We start from the raw sequence: 22,612 nt of genomic DNA, 5'->3' as shown, positions 1-22,612 counted from the left end.
TAACCCATTCATCAACGTCTTGTCTTGTCACATTTTCGCAACCTTTCAAGTTTTGCATTAATTCTTATAAACGTCCTTCTTCTCCTGTCTCGTTTAAATTTGTACAGGACGTTTCTCCACGGCTTTTCCATTTCAAAGCCAATTCATTTAATGGAATATCATCTTCACTGTTGTTATAGTCCTCAATATCAATAACTTTCGACCAAACCAAGATTTTTGAATAGTGGAACAGCGTACAGAATCCCAAGCTTGGCTTACCCAGTAAATAACATTTTTTAGTGTAATCTTTCTTATCCCAGTGATAATATCCTCTTTTTTTCTGTGCATTCTAGTAGATGTTCAAGATATAAACGCCTATATTTTTTTTATGTTTTCCAGGACGCCCTGGTCCATTGGTTGCATTATACTGGTTACATTTGGAGGAAAAAAAATTACAATTTCGCCCACGTGGAGTCCTTCTTCAGGGTGAGAGGGAGCATTGTCCATTAACAAAATTGCTTTAATAGGGAGGCTGGTTCTCTTCAAAAATTTAGTCACAGATGCCACGAAATCTTCCTTAAACCAGTTAGTAAATAACGTCGCATCCATCCATGCACTCTTCTGACTTTTGTAATAAACTGGTAGGGCTTTGGGTGAGATGTCTTTTAACGCTTTTGGATGTACAGACTTGCCAACAACCATAAGTGGAATTTTGTGATTACCAAATGCATTGGAACATGCCATTATGGTTAATCTTTTCTTACTTCTTTTGTGCCCAGGAGCTGATTTTTCCTGTCAAGATGCCAATGTTTTTGATGGAACCATTTTATCATTCAAACCACTTTCGTCACAGTTATAAATTTGATCACATGTATACCCACAATCTTTGATTAGCTTTTTAAAGTCCTGTTTAAATTTTTCAATTGGTGACACATCAGCAGAAAGTTTTTCTCCATATATAGTCAGTTGTCGTACACCGTACCGTTTTTTCCAGCGGTCAAGCCATCCAGAACTGCCGGTAAACCTATCTGTCTCAGGAAATTGTTTACTAATCATTATTGCTTTCTGCTGCAAAATGGGACCTGAAAGAGGCACACCTTTTGATCTTTGCTGAGTAAACCACGTAAATAAAGCTTCGTTAACTTTTTCATAGTCGCCTTTTTTCATTGATTTTCTTCTTGAAGACGAAGAGGCTTGTTTTTTACACCATTCTTCTATTTTACTGCTGTTTCTGTTCCAATCTCCAACTGTTACCTCACCTACCCCATAATCTCGTGCAACAATTTTAATTGTCTCTCCTGCTTTAATTCTCCTAATGGCTTTTAATTTTTCTTCAATAGGAACGACAATTCTTTTACGTTTGTTTCGTTCCATTATAATACGGCAAACGAAAATTTAAACAAAGCAGTTGGTATACACTTAACTAAAACTCCACCCAGATAAATCATGCGAGTACATACGTATAATACTTCTCCCTAGTGAACGCAATAATGAACTGCATTCACTCAAATTTATATGCTAAAAGAGTCCAAAAATATAAATAAGGGGAACCACTCACACGGGCCAAGGGGATTCCCCGTCGGTCCCAACGATTTTAAACGGAAATATGTAAATATACATATAGAATATTTTAGAAGCTCGGTTAATACGGACCATAGACGCGCGACCTCGGATAATGAGGGTCTTTAGATTGGATCGGTTAATCCGGAGCTCGGATAATTGCGACTCGGATAATCGGGGTTCTACTGTAATATAAAAAGATTTAAAAGTAGCTCCTCGTAAAGTCATTAATACAAAGGTCCTGTTGTTTTTATTCTTCTATTTTTTTGTTATTATATTCGTTGTGTCCTCCTAGTATACTATAAAAATATCCTTATTTGTAAAATATGAAATAAAACTATTTCAGTATACAGTATAAAGTATAATTGAGATCAATTAAAGTTGCCGATTTGTTCAGTCAAACAGACCTTTGTATTAATGACTTACTATATAACAAATTATGTCAAACTTCAGCTTAAATAGTCCCAAGTCTATTACTTTTTATTTCATTTTGACGTTTAAACTAATACTAATCACCGCATAATATTAATAGTAAGTTAAATAGACGTTTATTCACATAAAAAACTCACTCTCAATTTTTTTATTACTTTGATGAACCTTTATTACTATTTAAAATGCAATCTAATATTTTTTGGATTTCCTTGGATTTCGGTTCATTTCTTTAGATATCTTTGGATTTCTGTATATATAAATAAATAAATAATGATTTTTATTGTATAAAGAGTAATATTACAAATATACGTACAATATTACACAATAATTGGTAGGAGTTTGGCGTTTGGCTCTTCTACTCCACCATAAAATAAAAGTAAATGATTCTGCACTTAGAATTCGAATTATAAAAAAAATGCAAAAGAATAATTACAATAAAGAATATATTTTTTTTTAAACAGCTGATCATTAAAACGATTTTAAATTAATTTAATTAGTAGACAATAATGTATTATTTTTAATTAGCAAACAAACGATTTTTTATCTCAAATTTAAATCTTGAAAATGGCGGTGAATCTAGTATATCTAGTATTGGGTTTAACAATAAAGGTGCATTATAGGAAAAACTACATTTAAATTTTGAACTAGAATGCCACTGGGACTGTAAAAGTATTTAATCTAAATATCTCTTACTATGTTTCTGATCTTTTATAAGTAAAATTATAAATGGGAGGAACTTTGTATGTAGACTTTATATAATAACATAATATAAAGATATTGAAAACGTAAAGAGAGTCTAGGCTCATTCAATTTAATTAGATGAGGAGTTGCGTGCTCTATATTAGCAGATCACAAACAAATCTCACCGATGCATTTTTGTACTCTCTGTATTTTTGCTTGGTTGTAGTTTGTCAAAAACATGTGTAATAAATCTGACTAAAAATAGTCCAAATGTGGATATATCAGCGCCTTTATTAGGTGAAGTTTTGTCGCTTCATCCAACAAAAATTTCAGATTATACATGCTTTTCAATTTAAACATAGCTTGTTTGTATACTTTATTACAGTGATGTTCGAAAGTCAGGCCGCTGTCTAGGTAAACTCCCAGGTTCTTGGCAACATCGACCCATTGGATCAGAGTACCACCAATAGATAAATCTAAATTGAAACAATAAAGTTTCTACTCCTCGCATTACCTACACAAAGTGCATGAGTTTTATTAGAATGTATTATTAGTCCATGGTTACTACACCATGTTTTCGTAAGCAACCAAATCGCGTGGGTTCAAAATAGTAACAGAGTCCCCAGCATCTTGAATGGCAGTTTCCAGATATATCTGTACATCGTCAGCGTACATATGCATTTGACACTTATGAATCGCTGATGGCAAATCAAATGTGTATAATAAAAAGTAAGAGTGGGCCCAAGATGCTACCCTGGGGCACTCCATTCGTTGTCACACGCTAAAGTTGGATAATTCAAACTATTCAGCTTTACTCGTTGTGTCCTATCATTTAGATAATCTTCAAACCAAGACAATGCAGCAGTATCACATCCGATGAATCGAAGCTTAGCTAAAAGCAATTGAAAGTTAACCGAATCGAACCATCCATGGCGCGAGAAAGATCATCTACAATCTTAAGCAAAGCTGTAGATGCTCCATGTTTAGCACGAAATCCAGATTGGACCATTGGAAGAATATTGTTAGCCTCCAAAAACTCTAAAATTTGTTTATAAATTATTTTTTCGAATAATTTCGATATAGCCGGTAATATACTGATAGGTCGGCAAATCACCAAAAGAACCGGGCGTCAATACCTTAGATATAGGGAGAATATTACTTAGCTGATTTCCATGCACAAGGAAATTTACCAGATATTATTGAGCTATTGAATATATTTTTGATATGAGTTATGCAGTGTGGCAATACGAGGTTTAGCATTTTTATATTGATATTGTCGGTACCGTAAGCACTAGATTTTATTTCCCTTAGGTTAGTATAAATGTCTGTTTCATTAATTAAATTAATACTGAAATGTACATTATTGTACAGTTTGTTGTTTTGATAGTAGCTTAACGTATTAGGATCAACTTTTGAATATCCGGCCGCTGTCAAGAAATAATTATTTGTTGCATTAGGGTCACTTAGTTCTTTAGGAATATTAATAGCGATGTTTGATTTTGTAGGAACCCCCCATTCTGAAAAATCTGCCATAGTTTTTTACCATTATTTTTATTTTGTTCTACAATAAATTTAAAGTAAGCCTTTTTTTCACATTTTATAGCATTCTTAATATAATTTCTCAGTTCGACATAGTACTGGCGTTTAACAAGAGATTTGTCTTTTAGATATCTTTGAAATGCTTTTCTTTTTAATCCTATCATTTTCTTAATATTATAAGTAATATAAGGTCGATTTCGGCACGCGGTCTTAACAATGCGTAGCGGGGCATGTTTGTCAAATAAAGCACTAATCATATTATTCAATGTATTTGCTCTAACATTTATATCAGCAATGGCGTTAATATCATTCCACGCTACACAAAAAGCGTCCCGGTCAAAGTCTGCCAAGACAAAATCACTGTAATTTCTGTATACAATATGTTTAGGTTTAGGTCTATCAGCAACAAATACAAGAGAACAGTACACGAGCATATGATCAGTATTGCATCGCAACTCCACATTATCATGACAATCCAAAATCAAATTATTACTAATACATATTATATCTAGAAGTGATTCACTATCTCGCATTATTCTAGTCGGTTTATCAATTATTTGTATTAAATCAAAGTTATTTATAAGGGATACCAGTTTAATTGTACCAGTTGAATCAGGATTTAAAAAATTTATGTTTAAGCACAGAATATCTAGCTACGCAACAGAAGCCTCGTTACATGTATAAAATTATAGGTAGCAAAAGGAGACAGGCTTTAAAAGCCTGTCTCCAAATCAGATATTTTGATGTGGTAGTTTCGCTACTACATAATAGAGGGCAATAAATTTAAAAGAAAGCAAGTTTTCTACAAACAAATTTAAAAGAATTTTGTGCAGTGTTTACCATTGTGTAATTCATATCGTAATACTTCCTGATAAAGCCTACCTTCAAATTTGCTACATCATTTAAACATATTAAAATAGATCAGAGCTGTTTTTTTTTCAATTTGCCATGTTAGTTGGAATTAAATCTTATGAGCTAAATTACAATCACTTCCTGACGTTTGATTGTATAATTAAATCCTGAATTTTCATTGTAATTCGGCGACAATATAATAAGTATTGTTCTACAGAACTATTATTGTAGTTCTACCACTTCCTGACGTTCGATTGTGTTCATGCAAGTTCATATCGTATAATCGGGAAAAAACGGCGTTAGCGATAGCTATGAAATGAATATCGCTGTCATTTTATATGTAAATTTATATGGGAAATGTCATCGATCGTCCTTCTCCAGCCAACTGGACGCCGTTTTTTCAGAAGCATAAGTGATACCATAATATAGTACTATATTACGATACATGGCGTTCGATTGGGCTTAAACTTAGTATACTATATCTTCAGTGACATTGTAATATCATGGTACCATGAAGCATATAAAGTGGTACCTTCTATTGTACCATATTTGATGACATAGCAATATTAGGTACATGGCGGCAATAGGGCTTAAACTTGGTATACTACGTATTTTCGGTGACCTTGTAATATGATGGTACTATGATGCATATAATCTGGTACTATAATATAGTACCATATTATGTACATGGTGTTCGATTGGGCTTAAATTTGGGATACTACGTATCTTCGGTGATATTGTAATATTATGGTACCATGGAGCATAATAAGAGGTACCATAATATAGTACCATATTACGATACCATTTCCTGGCGTTCGATTAGGCTTAAACTTGTTATACTACGTATCTTCGGTTACATTGTAATATGATGGTACTATGATGCATATAAAATGGTACCTTAATATAGTACCATATTTCAATACCATTTCCTGGCGTTCGACTGAGCTCATATTTGATATATACTTGCGTATTTTTGATGACATTGCATTATTATGGTACCATGAAGCATATCAACTGGTACCATAATATAGTACTATATTACGTACATGGCGTTCGATTGGGCTTAAACTTGAGATACTACGTATTTTCGGTGACATTGTAATATGATGGTACTATGATGTATATAAAGTGGTACCTTAATATAGTACCATATTACGATACCATTTCATGGCGTTCGATTGTTCTTAAATTTTGTATACTACGGATCTTCGGTGACATTGCAATATTATGGTACCTTAAAGCATATCGAGTGGTACCATAATATAGTACACTATTATGATATTATTACCTGGGTTCGATTGGGCCCAAATTTGGTATACTTGCGTTTCTTTTTTATAAAGATTTGTTTAATTAATAATTTTAATTTATTTTACGAATTTTAATTTATTGTTCGATGTCGTGACAGCAACTTTTATGCCGTACTAATATATTATTAAATGTACCTGTGTCACTTTTTAAAATCTACCTAGGTCTATATAAATAACGTGGCAAACGGAAGAAATTTGTTATTATAGTATTTTTTAGTCAGTTAACATTTTTTTGTACTGCATTTTAATAAATTATTTCATTATTATTATTAAACTTATATTTCATTACTAACGTTCCAGCATTAATAAATATCACTATCAATCGCCCTGTATATTATTAATTTTAAAGGTAATTAAAGGTATTTTCTTAGTTAACATTATAAGGTAGTGTATATTAAAAATGTATATGTTTTGTAATAATATACTTAAAACTATTTTAATAGCCAAAGGAATAATTAATATAAGTGTATCTTACAGGAAAAGAAGAATAGAAAGAAACCCATACTGCATTATACACCAGAAAAAGAATGGGATGCCAATTAAACTCTTTTTGAATCTGGCAACTGTGAATTTCTAGCCGAGCTTCAAGGCCGTCGACGTACCGTCGATCTAAAACCGAAAAATGAAAATTTCCAAATATATTCTGATTATGATATTGTCGCGCCATCTAGTATTTTATTTATGCAATTTTTGCTCTTTCATTTTGAGTATTTTTCTGTTGCGTAGCTAGATATTCTGTGGTTTAAGTCACCCATCAATATAATAGATTCAGTCTCAAGAAGTGCCATCTCTAGAGGTTCGATCAGTTCATAAACGCTATTTAAACTTGCATATATTTCTTTGGATTTCTGTGTATTTCCTTGGATTTCTGTGGATTTCTTTAGATTTCTTTGAATTTGTGTGGATTTCCTTGGATGTATTTATCAAAAGTGGATTTCTGGTGTACACATTTTGGTCAGGTGTTTACCCCTCGACGAAAACTAATGTCGGTCTCTGGAGTTCAATTTTTATCAAAAACATAATATTGAATACCGCATCGATATCTGTTACCATTCCAAAAATATAGCACAGAAGGTTCCATAATAAGAATATTTAAATTTAAAAACTTCAATATTTGAAATTTCTACTATTTTATCAAACCGTTACGCATTTAATCAATATTTTTTGGGGACCGATCCTTACCGTAGGTTACCAAGATGGTTAACCTTTCTTGGTATACCGGGTGCGTCTCAAAAGTGGCTCACCCATATACAGGGCCGGCGGAAGGAAAATATTGAGACCGGGCGAGTACCCTATCTGGCGCCCCCCCCCCCTCCTTAACAGTTACTATAACTCTCTGTTTCCTTCAGTCCTATACTTTAACTACAAACTAAGCATATTTATGCTACTTTAACAACATATTTTCACTTAAAGATACTTCAAAATTCTTCTCTACGTTCAATCTTAGTCTGCGATTGTTGTTTTTTCTACACCGGTCTCGAAAGTGACTCACTCCTATAAATTTCTTATTTTTTTAGATAAAAAAACGAGCTTTGGTGTGTTAGTATATGACATATATTAGGTTTGATTGACGTATTCAATGGTTTTTAGTCATTTCCGGTCAAACAGGACACTTTTGATTTTTAAATGCACCCTCGGTATATTTCTACTTTATTCCAAAAGAAAATTGACATTCTGAGTAGAATGGCTATCATATATCAATTTTGACATTTTCGCTTAAAAAAATCGTATTTTAAATTTTAATCTATAGTGCCAGGGCTGTGTTAAAAATATACAAATTATAGGGGGAGAAACTTCTGAGACGCACTCGGTATAGGTAGAGAGCATAAGAAATAGAATGCCAACTTCGGCAGTCTCGTTCTGGTATAAGTGATCTTTGAAAACATAGCAGTATTTAATTGCAAGCAGTTACATTATTTTTTATTATATTTTATTATTAAGAATTTAAGAAAATTTTCCATTCTTTTTCACAAACAATTACATATTTAGTGCAGAATCGGTATTATGATCAGACAGTTTTGTCGGCTGCAAAATGAGGATCAGTCAATGTTTGAGATGCATTTCTTTGTGAGAAATTTTTCTTTGTGTGATTCCTCTAATAAGAAAATTTTACAATTTTGCTACCATTTTCAGTGTATTACTACATATTCAATCCGGAACAATAAAAACCACCAAAATATTGATATCTTTCCCACTACTAGTAATAAATTAATTTAATTAATGAGGCAAATTTATAAGTTTTTTTTTGATAATAAGGATATCGGGATCCTCTTCAGCTTCTTGCGAATGAATATTGGCCGCATATAACTTTTTTATTTCTTGTTTTTTTAGATAAAAAAACGAGATTTGGTATGTTAGTATATGACATAAATTAGGATTGATTGACGTATTCAATTGTTTTCGGTCACTTCCTGTTTCACCGGAAATTACTACAACTTTTGATTTTTAAATGGCATCCTCGGTATTTTTTTTACTTTATTTGAAAGAAAATAACACTTTGAATAGAACTACATATAATATGGCAATTTTTGACATTTTCGCATATGGTGTATTTAAAATTATAACTTGCGGTTCGTAGCGAAAATTTGACTGGAAGTACCAAGTGTATGGTATCAAATTATTCTTAAAAAAATGCTTTTTCCAAATATGCTAATGAGCCACCCGCGTTTCATTCGAAAAAATTGAGATATTATTAAAAATACGATTTGAGCATTTTCTAACATTAGACGTGTTTTTAACATAGCCATGGCACTCTAGATTGAATTTTAAAATACGATTTTTTATTACGCGAGAATGTCAAAAGTTGACATATGATATATCATTCCATTCAGAATGTTTCTATGGAATAAAGTAAAAAAATACCTAGGGTGATATTTAAAAATCAAAAGTTGTAGTAATTTCCGGTGAAACAGGAAGTGACCAAAAACAATTGAATACGTCAATCAATTCTAATTTATGTCATATACTAACATACCAAATCTCGTTTTTTTATCTGAAGAAATAAAAAAGTTATAAGGGTGAGCCACTTTTGAGACGCACCCGGTATAGGGTGGCGCATCTCCTACGACGCACAGGCTCCAAGGAGAACGACAGTTTGTATTGAAATGAAATTTTGTGAGCATATGTAGGTTAATTCAGAGCACTTATTAAAATATAGAGAATTCTACAGGGTGTCCCCCAAAAAAGTTACATATCCAAGTTGTGATTTTTGAAGTGGAACACCCTATATATTAATTGATTTCTGAATTCTACGAGAAAGATAAAAGTGAGTTTTATTAGAGAAGTATATGACTAAAATGTCAGGGTTTTGACATTATTTAGTATTTTCTAAAAAAAAAGAACAATTTTTAAATTTCAATAAAAACTGTCTAAGTTGGAATTTACCCGGTATAACCTAACATCTATATAGTTAAAATAACTACTGTACTTTAAATCAAATTAAAACTTGACCCAAAAAATTATACACGGTGAGACAAAATTAATATGAAACATTGGTTACTTTAAAAGCAAGTTACTCTTTTATTTAAAATGGAACACCCAGTGTATTATTCCGATATTCAATGGGGAATTCATGTCACTTCAAAATATTATTAGGGTTGTCTACCCCTCAAGCAAAGATTTTCCTAGATATTTTCATTCATTCAAAACACAACTTTGATGTGTAACTTTTTTTGGGGACACCCTGCATAACTTTATATTTCTATAAAATATTTCTTTCAATTAACGTACATATGCTTCCAAAATTTAATTTCGATATAAACTACCGTTCTCCTTAGAGCCTCAGTGTCGTATGGGAGGCGGTACCCTGTATTCTTTGTATAATATTAACCTATCCTTACAACGGAACACAACCACAAAAACATAACCATAAAGTTTATTTCACTCAAAGATTACAGATTATCTTTCGATTATTTAGTGTCACCAGAGGTGTCACTATTGCCATTGTCAATTGACATCTGCCAATAAAATCAGCATACGAATGATAAAAATGTACTCGACTTCTATATCGTTAAGCCGTTTATTAATAACTGCCTCGCTAAACCAAATTAGAAACTGCAGTTGCAAAAATGAAAAAGAAATTAAAGCAACTGATATTAAAACTCCTAGCCATATGAATAAAGCGTTCAAACCAGGGGAGCGTCGACCGTTTTCACCGTTTCAAGACACTAAAGGTAAAGTTTTCTTATTATAAAGTGATGAGCAAATGGAGCAAAACCAAGATCCAGACTCCCCTAGTCTTGGTCTTGCTGCAAGACTCTTACAAGTCTTGCATTTGTTTAATATATTTTTACTGGATGCACTTTCTACATACAAAATATATAAATAAATAGAATTTTTAATAATTCAATGCAAATAAAGCTTTCAAGAAAGAAATTATGAGAACATGTTCATACAAAATTTTTATTTTTCAATAAGTCATCTTGAATTAGCATTTCTGTTTTAAAATGTTATGCCGGGAAAACAATTTGTAGTAAATTAAACTTTTGGTCTTGTTTGTTTTCTCTCGGATTTCTATACCATAGGTCATTATTGGTTTGATGCATGCAGGTCTTGTAAATTTTAATTTTGCTGTCTGTTCGCATGAAGGGGTTTGTCCACACAATTTGCCTCAGACATCCTGACATGACCATTGCTCTGTTTATCTGGCTTCTCAGATCTTTCTCTGGATCATGGTAGTAAGTACGACATATTTATTCCTAAGTATCTGAACTGTGATACTTGCTAATAATTTTGTTTTCTACTACCAGTTTGCATCTTACCGGCTGTTAAGAGAAAGTTAAACCTTTATTTTTTTATGTAGAGATAATCATATTTAATTCTCGGCTTACTTGATAAGATTTATGAAGCTGTCTCTGCATATCGTCCTCTGTCTCCGCGATGATGACTGTATCATCAGCATAACACACCATGCTAACTCTGATGTGTCCCATTCGATAACCGATAATTATCGAGGTCACCTTTTCTATGATGATGTCCATTAAGACATTGAATAAGAAGGGACTAAGGTTGTCTCCTTGTCTAATGCCTCCTGGTGTTGGTATGTCTTGTGTTAGATTATTCCCTCCTTTCACTTTAGTTGTGTTATCGATATTTATTTTTCTGATGATTTCCACAATATTATCAGGCAGTTTTTTCTCTTTCAGTATATCTATAATGTCAAATAGGCGTACTTTATCGAATGATTTAGTCAAGTCGATGAAACAGATACAGGCTGGTGTACAGGGGCGGATACACGAATTTATTTTAAGGGGGTCAAATAAGAAGTAATGTAAAATATGATTTTCAGAGCGCCATTTTTAACCCAAAACCCTAATATTTAACTCAATTTATAGATTTTAGGGAAGGTCAACCCCATGGACCCCCCTCTGTATCCGCCACTGCTGGTGTATTAGACGGGTTTTTTAAACTGTGATCTCACGTTTCACTAATCATGATAGACATCTTCAAGAGAAGACTAAAACCTTTAGCTATCTTTACGTACCGGGTACCTTGGTTATTAAAGATGAACACAGTCAAACACCATTATAATCGAATAAAAACGGCGTCAGCGATGGCTATGAAATGAAGATTGCTGTCATTTTATATGTAAAATTATATGGGAAATGTCATCGATCGTCATTTCATAGCCATCGCTGACGTCGTTTTACGGTATAACGATTTGCTGATGATTCTGACATAGTTGAGAAAACGGACCTTAGACCTACAGACTTTATGAAATTGCTTTTCTTTGTCATGGTAAATTTGTAATTTTAGTATAAATAGAGAACATCTGGGATTCAAGCACGTTTATAATAGCGATGGGAAAAAAACGATTAATTTCAATAATCGAATACTCGAGTTTCAAGCGATTGCAATAACCGAGTGATCGCTCGAGCGAAATATCACTCGTAGTTAAAAATACGGGTTTTCGCCCGTCGCTTATAAGTACTTATTTACTTTAAATACGCCACCCAGTAAGTTGCGTGAATCAGGGCACATATTCTTTCGGTGATGAATGGCAAGTAGCAAGCGACCATTTCTTACCTGATCGCTTGATTTAGTTTATTTCAAAGCATTGTCGATGTAATTCGTAAAATTTTGTCCCTCAGATACGCAACGGATATTATACATTTTGATTCACCACATACGACACAAATATTGTAGCTAACAGATGAGATTTATTAGTTTTGGGTTCGATGAAGGACTATTAGAGCCCATTTTTAAAAATAAAAGAAAAGATACAGAGTGTCCCAAATAAGTAAAAATATCAAAGTTGTATTTTTTAAATGGAACACCAGTATTTCCGCATTTTTATTTCTACGATTAACTACATAGGTAATTTGATAAAGGTTTATTATTCTAAATAAATACCGTTTTTGAAATAGAAATTTTACGAAATATAATAATAAATTTTAAGGCTTCATTTCTCCGAGGATATCAAACACACTATTTAATACTAAATATTTACTTCAGTTTATTTATTGATCAGTTATTGTGTTGCAATAATTATTATTATATCACCTTATACAGAGTGTCTAATTTTATGTAGTTTGAATAATGAAATTATTTAATTTCCTCTAGAACACCCTGTATATTTTATGAACAAATGCACAATTTAATTGTTTAATCAAATTGTATTACTATATCTTACCTATACCTTCAAGTTTACATAGAAAAATTTGCATTTTCTTATAATTAATCTCATTTATCAATATTCCCATGGAATATTGACATTTTAGATTGTTTTTATAACAAAATGCATTTTCTACGGAAACTTAATATTATCGGTTTTACTAAATACAATAATATTACAATTAAATTGTGCATGCTAAAAGAAAACGATTTAAATCTTTATAAACAAGTTATACCATTAATTAAATTTACCACCAGTATTTCCGAAACTAAATACAATTTAACATACATACTTAATTGTGTTCTTTAATAAATTATTCTGCATAAATGTGGATTTGAATGCAGTACTTTCTACGTATAATAAATTTACAAGAGTACACTTTCATCGGCATTCCCTCCTACAATATTTTTCTGTCCCAACCACTGAAGGTATTTTTTATATTCCTTTTGTAAATGGATTCACTTTTAGGTGGAAGTAACGCTTGTCGTGTTTCTTCAGCTTTTTTTAATATTTCCTCCATATTAATAAAATCGTACTCGAACGTATGCCGAATTCTTGCGAAAGGCGTTTTTTTGACAAAAACTTAACTCGATTAATAACAACCGTCAATTTATAAACAGGTCATTTAATACAATAGTAAGTTAACAAAATGAACGTCTCTGTTGTTATAAATAAGCATTTGTCAACAAATTAAATATAATTTTTGGTGTTACTTTTACCACACTGTCTAATACACATACATAATTCAGTTTTTTAGTATTTGGAGCAATTATTATTAATCAACGCAAACAGTCAATTAATTGTAGTTTGAATACTGAAATCATATTAATTGGTCCTCTTTAACAGCGAGGATAGGTTAAACAGTTTTTTTCTTCTTTTTTAATGAAATAAACGAACTAAGTCGACAATATTAGTATCTGTACTCTTTAAAAATAGTCTAAAATGTCAGTATTCCATGGGTATATTGATAAATGAGTTCTAAATTACAAGAAAATGCATTTTCTACTTGAAACTTGAAGAGATAGGTAAAAATGGTATAATACAATTTGATAGACAATTAAATTGTGCATCTGATTCGCATAAAAATATACAGGGTGTTCCATTTAAATTAAACAAGTTATTGCTTCCATTTTTAAAGCTAGTAATTATTTAAAATAAATTTTTAGACACTCTGTATAAGGTAGTAAAGTTTTTATTATTGCAATACAATAACTGATCAATAAATAAATTTCAGTAAATATTTAGTATTAAAAACTTTGATACCCTCGGAGAAATGAAGCCTTAAAATTTATACTGCAATTTCACAAAATTGAAAATATTTCAAAAACGGTAAGGTTTAAGTGTAATAAATCTTAATCAAATTTACCTTTATTTTAATCGTAGAAACTAAAAATGTAATAATATATAGGGTGTTCGATTTAAAAAAATACAACTTTGATATTTTTTATTTATTTGGGACACTCTGTATCTTGTAAAAATATTTTTAAATTGTAGCTCTAATAGTCCTTCAATGAACCCAAAACTTACAATTTGTAAAAATCTAGCCGTTTAGCTGCAATACTCCGTGTCGTATGTGGTGAACAACCCTGTATATACGGCGCGCGGCGTCGCGTCGTATAAATTTGCTACCTGCAATGTATGTAGAAAATTCGTTCGGCTTTTGATCGAGTATGTCACATTAAAATCGGATATCAATTTATTTCATTCTAGGATAGTTTGCGTTCGTCGCTTGTATCTCGTCATTTGCATCGCTCGTTCATAATCGAGCGATGTCGGTTATTTCGCTCGAGTTATCCCATCACTAGTCTATAAGCTTAATAACATGTTCTAACACTGTATTCTAGCATGTAAGTATAAACGATAAAAATCAAATTTCCTGTGTTTTTCCCTTCATGTTCCCAACAGGATTGGGATCCAATTACTTTTACATATACAATATACTAAGTCGGTATAAATACAATTTGTCGTTCTATTTATCGATAATCTTCCAGGATGGTTTGAATACAGCTTGGCTAGATTAGATGACTTACTCAATTGGGGCAGAACTAGGTCTTTATGGCCCATGACGTTTGGATTGGCATGTTGCGCAGTGGAAATGATGCACATTGCAGCTCCAAGATATGACATGGACCGGTATAAACCAATTTAAATAGATATAATCCATTTTTTCCAGGTCAAAAAAATCTGATTTACTTACTTTACGAAAATAATAAAACTGATTTGTTTTTTATATTACAGTAGGGGGTTGAAACCATTGGTCTTACAACAGCAAAATAAAACACTAATTCGCCAAAATACATTAAAACACTTTACTTTTGAACTGGATGCGCGTTTCGCTAATCATGTTAGAATCATCAGCAGATGATAAAAACTTTTAAAACTTTTAGTAGTCACTTTCATCTGCTGATGATGTTGCGCAGAATGTAGAATGAGTAAGAGGGGGGGGTTAATCACTGCGACCTTAAAGATCTATTGTCCTCCCCTTCTTTGAGTCATCATACAATCTATAACCCATCATACCCCTGTTGTAGAGGGGACAGGGTGTTTCCCATCCTCCTCTGACAACAGTTCTTCCTCCGAGGGTACACACCCTTCAACGGTTGGAGTTTTGCCCTCCGTGCCACTCTGCACAGTCGGAGAGCTTACCTCCGGCTGAGGAACCGGTGAGGTGGAGGATCTGTTTTCATTTTCTCCACCTCTTTAACTTGGTCTCTCCTTAGACCTGATACCGGTGTTGTCCCGTACCTATAATAGAGGATATATCCCTCTTTCTATTATTTTATTTATTATTGCCTCCTTGGATTTGAGGTCAATTCCTATTGTGAGGACCTGACCATGACTCTCCTCCCTCGAGTTGATGACTCGCCAACTCGATGTCCTTACATTGAAGTTCTGACCTTGGATAAGGCTCAGCAGGTAGGTGGTGTCTTTCCCCTTGCTCCTCGGCAGAAAGACCGTGATGGCCACCCCTTTAGGAATTTTTTCTCCCTTTACTGCAACCAGTTCCGGCCCTTGCCAATTAGGTGCGATTTCCACCAACCAATTCGCCGATTCTTGAGATACACAATCTATGAGAATCATGCCCACCCGAAAGTGTATCCCCGCAAAACGCAGCTGACCCACATTTTGTAGATCGTTGTGTTGCAATCCGATCACCACTACTTCGTCCAATATAGCCTCTTCTAGAGACGTTTTCTGGTCGGTGGTCAGAGCAACCTCTGGGAAACCCTTTGGCAGCACGGCCATTTTCACTTGTCCAGCAATAGCGGCAAAGCTGGTGATACGTCCCTGCTTGCCTCCCGGTGTTGGACGGCTTTCCATCCTGGCTTTTTTCTCTCCCTGTCGGAGAAGAGGTGAGAGGTTGCTCCCTCTCTTGCTCTTTGATGGAGATGAGTCAGGTTGTTTCTTGGTTTCTTTACTCCCCCTTTTCGGAGGAGTGTTTTCGCTTTTGCTTCCTCTGGAGCAAGTCCTTCGTGGAGCAGTCGGAGGTATTTCCGTGCTTCTGCTCCGCTAAGACCTGCTCTCAGAGGATCGTTTAGCCCGCCTGGTTGATCCAGGCCGGGTAGACAAAACGGTAGCTTATATCGCTTATTGGGTCTAGAGGTAGGCTCCCGACCCTTGCTGGGGAAGGTGGTAGCTTTTGTGCCACTTGTAGAGGATGATGCCAAGCAAGTGTTAGCCGCCCCTCCTGTAATTTCCTTTGGATTTGGTCCTTTGGAACTTTCATTTGTAATGTTTCCAGTGTCGCTAGGGTGTTTCCCCACAGCTTCATCGATAGTGTTTTTAATACTAGATATCATACTGTTCCCACGAGTCGCTAGGGATAGTCGGTCCACTTCTACAGAGCCCCGCATGCAGAAGTAAGGGGTAAATACAATGGAGTGCCCCCTGATACCCAAGGTTGAAGCCAGTAATGGCTAGTCCTCTATCTAGCCACGCATCCTTTTGACTTGGTCCCGCCATCGTAGGATTTAGGTTTTTGGTGAGGTTGTCTCCTCTTGGCCCAGGCGGTTAAGCCAAGACCCCCCCCCCACACCCTCTACCCGCGAGACATGATCACAGTCAGTAGAGAGTGGCTGGTATGACGGACAGGGGTAGCCTCGTCCGGCATCGTGATACATATGTCTTGGTGCAATTTCCTGGCCACGACACTACAGCCAGGGACAAGACAATGAGATGTTTCTTAGACCGAGCTAAAATGGTAGAAGAGATTCGTCCAGCACCTGACAAGGAGCTTCCCCACCAACGACAAGGACTTGCATTTCCTAGGGGAAGATCTGCTGATGATGCATGGTTAGTGAAACGCGCGTCCAGTGCAAAAGTGAAGAGTTTTGGTGTATTATAGTAAATTAGTGTTTTATTTTGTTGTTTTGTACAACTAGAATAATATAATAATAATAGTTAATATTAAATTGAATTTATTGGAGTCACAGCGTATAAATTTTTTTTTCAGCAATGAATAGCTCTAAACAACAAAAAAAAATGCCCGAACCTATAAGATAATATATCTGACTTTTTATTGGTTATGACAATTCATCTTCAGTCTTATGAAGTGTTAGATAAAATTAAAGTACTTATCAGTTCATAAGACTGAAGATGAATTCTTCATTTAGTGCAAAATTTGTATTTTAAAACGAATTAATGTCTAATAGATAGTAACCAAATGACTGGAAAATACAAATTTTGCACCAAATAAAGAAAGATAAAAAACATGTACCTCATAAGACTGAACATGAATTCTCATAGACTAAACTAAAATATGTCACATGGTGGACTGTACTACGTGATTGGCCCTGCAAACTAATAAACAATTGGGTACATTATTGCCACCACTGTCTCAAATGAAGTTTCTAAAGTCGACTATGTAGATAAAGCAAGCATATTTTTAATAGAAATTTGTAGAATCTACTCTAACAACGGCATAGTGCCATAATTTAAGCATTCAGATTGGATTATTCTAGTTTCCACTCTCTGCTGACCACATGGGCCCAGTTCTTTGGTGCCCAAGCCGACTATATAATCTCATATTACGAAAATAACTTTTGACCACTTTTTAGAATCATACTCAGAATAGGATATATACTTAGAATCATAACTCATACTAAAATGATTTCAAAAGGCCATACGAACGACAGAGGGAACATTTGATTTCATCATAATGTAGTTATTTGATCGTATAAAGAGTTACATAAAAATACCCATAATGCACTCAACTAAATACTTATTTCTTTCCTTTTATCTGATCAACTGAACTTTAAACTCCCAGATAAAGCAGTTGTTACATATTACTAAAAAATATTATTTTGCTTATAATTGTACTTATTTATTGCTTTTATAACAACAGCTATGGTGTCGTATTTCGAGCATCTCCAAGGCAGACAGATGTAATTATCGTAGCAGGTACGGTCACCAATAAAATGGCTGTAGCTTTCCGTAGGGTGTATGATCAGATGCCAGAACCCAAATGGGTTATTTCTATGGGCAGTTGTGCAAATGGTGGTGGGTAAGTATATTGAAATATGTACACTTTAACCGTTGATTGAAGAAATAAGAAGATGCGCAACCTTATGGGCGATTTCGTTAGTAAATCACGGGCTTTCGATACCGTCGTGGCTAGTCAACTTGTCCGAGATTTAGTTTAGTTCTACACCGCTGCGCGCTGGTATTTGTTTACGGCGCAGCGGATATAAGCTACGCGCACACTGACCAGCGCCGCACGCGCCTCACGAATCGTACTTTGCGCACACTGACGCGTACCGAACGAGCCGCACGCACCACATTAATCGCTCTTTTGTTTCCTTATGCCCCCACCACACCCGTATTTACCAATATAATTTCTCATCGGCCGCTTCCGGAGTCCTGTCTGCAGTGATCTCTCCCCTTTCTTTATTCCTACAAGAGGAATGTAGTGGTCAGGTGATGTGTGAGGTTTGTTTTCATAATTCACTGTCTTGTGCTTCATCTACAAGCATGTGCAGTGGCTTGTGGGTGATCTTTGATAGCTGGTCTATCCATCGGGAGGACGAGCGGCCTCTTGGTCTTTTTCCTGGAACCTTGCCCTGTGTAATGAGTCTTTCCATACAGTCAGTATCCCTCCTCATAACGAGTTATCTAATTCTCGACACTGATAAAAAATATAAAAAAACAAATATAAATTAGTAAAAATCAACCAACGCCACCAAATAACCAACCCCACCAAATAACCAACGCAAGAATTAACACCCTCCAAATAACCACGCTAGCCAACCCGCCAAATAACTAAACCAATCCAACCCAAAAGAGTGAAACCAATGCAATAAGATCACGCTATAAGCAAAAAAAATATAAAAAAAGACTTGGTCGGCGTGAGATTTGAACCACGGACCATCCGCTTACGAAGCGATAGCCTCAGCCACTGACCCACAGGTGCTCTTGCAATATGCTTATGGCTAGGCATTACTTTCCGCCGACATGAACGACGTCACAATATCTATTAACGGCATTTTAGTAGGCTACCGTTTAACGGCTGTTTAAGTACATCCAACTATAAAACATTGTACACAAAAGTAAAATATAAATAAACCTTAGACATTGCTTTCACAAGACTTGATTTTATTTATGGTCGTAGGTAAAGTGTAGTACGAAATTTATGTTGTAATGGTATACCTATTTAATTTTAATATAGTACTCCAAACATTACAAAAAACACAATAATGATTTGGTCTTTCTATTGGACATTACTTTGATACTTTATTCGGTTTAACTAATAATTTAACTATATTTTTAGGTATTACCACTATTCATATTCTGTAGTACGTGGATGTGATCGATTAGTACCCGTTGATATTTATGTCCCAGGATGTCCTCCAACCGCTGAAGCATTAATGTATGGTATTTTAATGCTCCAACGAAAAGCGAAGAGACAAAATTCTATACAAGCATGGTATAGAAAAAATCATGCGAAATGAATATACTGTATAGATTAGATACAATACTTGATAATACTTCTTATATTATTTATAATAAATTTTTCTTTCATTAGTAAAATACTCTTTCATTACGTTCTTCATTACTTTTAATTTAGCTAGCGCCAAGTAGCAATTATTGGTACAGGGTGAGTTATAAATTAGTGCAAATATTTTCAGTACTGGATTAAAAATGATACTTTTTGTGGCGAGGCTATACGTTTGACATTACAGGCGAAGAACAAAAAGTAATTATTAATCCGAATAGAAGATGCTATTTTTTTTTTAAACATTCACAAATAATTTTTTAAATAATTTCCAACATTGCAAATAATATAGAAAGATTTAAAAGTAATACCCTGGAAGTAATTATATATAGAGAAAGTATGGTTACACTAGTTGAATTTGACACTTGATGTCAGTTTAATAATATATTTTCGAACTTTTGTGCTTAGGCAGGGATGTGTCTTAGCGCCTCTCCTATTCAATATATTCATGGTAGCGCTCTCCATTATAGTGGACAGCAAACTCCAGGAGCGAGGTTTGGGCGTTAGATACGGATACGACGGCGGTCTGTTCAACATAAAAAGACTTAGGGCAAAAACACGTACAAGATTTATCACAGAACTCCATTACTCAGATGATTGTGCTCTAGTTGCAAATACGTTACAGCAATTGCAAGAAATGTTGAACACATATACATGGGCATATGAGGCTTTGGGACTTAAACTGGACATCGATAAAATAACTAAAATCATGTGCACTCCCCCGGAAGATCACAACAATGCCATAAAAATCGGAGAAGAACTATTGGAATATGTAGCGGAATTCAATTACCTCGGCAATTTGATTTCGGAAAAGGCCAATATCGACTCTGAAATTCAGCACAGGATTAGCAGCGCCACAAGAGTATTCTGGAAATTAAAAGACAGGGTTTTCTACAATCATGACTTGTGCACACAAACGAAACTTGCGGTGTACCGAGCGATAATAATTCCCTCCATGTTATATGGAAGCGAAACCGGGGTGCCGTACCGCTGACGCATGAACGCATTGAACAAGTTGCAACAGAGACATCTTAGACAACTCTTAAGAATAAAATGGTTCCATCATGTCTCAAACGTATCGGTCCTTGAAAAAGCTAACTGCGAGAGTATTAAAGTCATGATTACAAAGTCCCACTTAAGAATGGGCTGGTCATGTATGCAGAATGCAAGAAAACCGCATACCAAAATCTCTACTTTACAGTGAGCTTGTAGACGGTAAGAGGAGGCCGGGTGGACAACTCAAAAGGTACAAGGATATTTTCCACGAAAGCTTAAAGGGAATTAACAAGCAAAATGAGTGGGAAGAAACAGCTTACCATAGAACAGAATGGAGAACAATTGTAAAGGCAGGTAACAGCGACAACCAAAAAATAAAGAGGCAACAAAGCAATGAGATTTTTGAATGCCTGGAGTGCGGAAGCGAGATAACATCACGTATCGGGCTTTTCAGTCACAGAAAAGCTCATGAAAGAAAACGCCTTGCGTGACCATTTTCTGATGCGTGTCAAATACTCGTCAGCGAGTAATGGCAGTATGTATGTATGTATAAAAGTGCTCTACTTTTAGCCTAGGCGTTAAAATGACTTTTTTATATTGCAATCACGTCGCAAAAATTAATACTTTTGTGTACAAGTTGTATAACATGTCTAATTAAATTTGGATGGAAGGAATATTGCTGGTTGCTGTAGATAATTTTCTCAGGAAAAATACGTAAATAAAGAAGACTTTTTAGGTCAAAAAAAGTCAAATCAAAAAAAGTCTAATTATCTAATTTGTTAAAAAGACTGTCCTTTTCAAAAAAGGGCAGGTGGCAACCCTACAGGTAACCCACTATGAACGTCCGGCACTGCGCGGCGCGGCGCAGCACACCATCGGTCAAATTAATTTATATAGATTTAGATACCCTATATCTAGAAGGATAAACCTAGTATACCTCTCAATTGTCAATGTCATATTTACATAGATATACTCTTATTTCAAAAATGACAGATCATATTTCAATTTTATTAGTTTGACGGAACGATGAACGACAAACGGACGCCGCGGCCGATGCGTATGAACTCGACTTAAGATTTTTGAGGTTTGTCAAAGTCTTGCCAAATTATAGGTTATCATTTTGTGTCAACTTATGTCAAATACCCTGCGTTTTGGAAGATGATGCATTTTGATTCGTGTTATTAAGTGTCTTTTGAAGTCAGGTGGAGGAAAAATCGAGTGAAAATTAACTGTAGACCCAAAGCACAGTTTATAGTTAATACTCGCTGCCCAGGCAGAAAGTCTTATACACCAATAAAGTTACCATCAATAAAGTTTGTATACCATCTCGTCGTAGATAAGTGCATCTCGTATATGGTACGAGGATCGTACTAAACATATACTAAAAACTGGAGTAGCTGTAAAATGTCGACATTACACGATTGGTAAGTAATGGCTTTTAGTTTTTAGTACTGTTAAAAAATAAGATTAAAGTTAATTAATCAACCTTTAAGCAAAAGGTATAAAATTTGGGAAGCGTTATTATTAATAAAATAGTTTAGTTTATTTATGTTATTTAATTTATTCCTGTGGAATATTACAAATTTGTATTTTATTATTTTAATTTTTTTATATTTTATTTATTAATAATAAAGCGAAGTTTCTTGAAGCTGGAAAGTAAGA

At 34.4% G+C, this 22,612-nt stretch overlaps 2 protein-coding genes across 2 annotated transcripts; one reads left to right on the top strand and one right to left on the bottom strand.

Annotated features, from left to right (window-relative positions):
* Window positions 1–774: 774 nt before the first annotated feature.
* LOC115875750 (jerky protein homolog-like) lies at window positions 775–1,353 on the bottom strand. The gene has a single exon (XM_030891262.1). It carries the CDS (start codon window positions 1,351–1,353, stop codon window positions 775–777), a length of 579 nt encoding a protein of 192 aa, XP_030747122.1.
* An 8,949-nt stretch (window positions 1,354–10,302) lies between these two features.
* On the top strand, window positions 10,303–19,934 carry LOC115875726 (NADH-quinone oxidoreductase subunit B-like). The gene is made up of 4 exons (XM_030891240.1): window positions 10,303–10,522; window positions 14,955–15,096; window positions 18,308–18,466; window positions 19,730–19,934. The coding sequence occupies exons 1-4, from the start codon at window positions 10,330–10,332 to the stop codon at window positions 19,908–19,910; spliced, it is 675 nt and encodes a 224-aa protein (XP_030747100.1). The 5' UTR covers window positions 10,303–10,329; the 3' UTR covers window positions 19,911–19,934.
* Window positions 19,935–22,612: the final 2,678 nt, after the last annotated feature.

This window comes from Sitophilus oryzae, unplaced genomic scaffold (assembly GCF_002938485.1).
Source record: "Sitophilus oryzae breed Bouriz unplaced genomic scaffold, Soryzae_2.0 scaffold_1395_pilon_pilon, whole genome shotgun sequence".
Lineage (NCBI taxonomy): Eukaryota > Metazoa > Arthropoda > Insecta > Coleoptera > Curculionidae > Sitophilus > Sitophilus oryzae.
This window is presented reverse-complemented; position numbering and strand designations above follow the sequence as displayed.

Bases quoted from the DNA above. Each gene is read 5' to 3' on its own strand.
- LOC115875750 (XM_030891262.1), bottom strand. From the start codon at position 1,353: ATGGAACGAAACAAACGTAAAAGAATTGTCGTTCCTATTGAAGAAAAA.
- LOC115875726 (XM_030891240.1), top strand. From the start codon at position 10,330: ATGATAAAAATGTACTCGACTTCTATATCGTTAAGCCGTTTATTAATA. The intron at 15,097-18,307 runs GTATAAACCAAT...TTATAACAACAG, and splicing joins CCAAGATATGACATGGACCG to CTATGGTGTCGTATTTCGAG. The intron at 18,467-19,729 runs GTAAGTATATTG...CTATATTTTTAG, and splicing joins AGTTGTGCAAATGGTGGTGG to GTATTACCACTATTCATATT.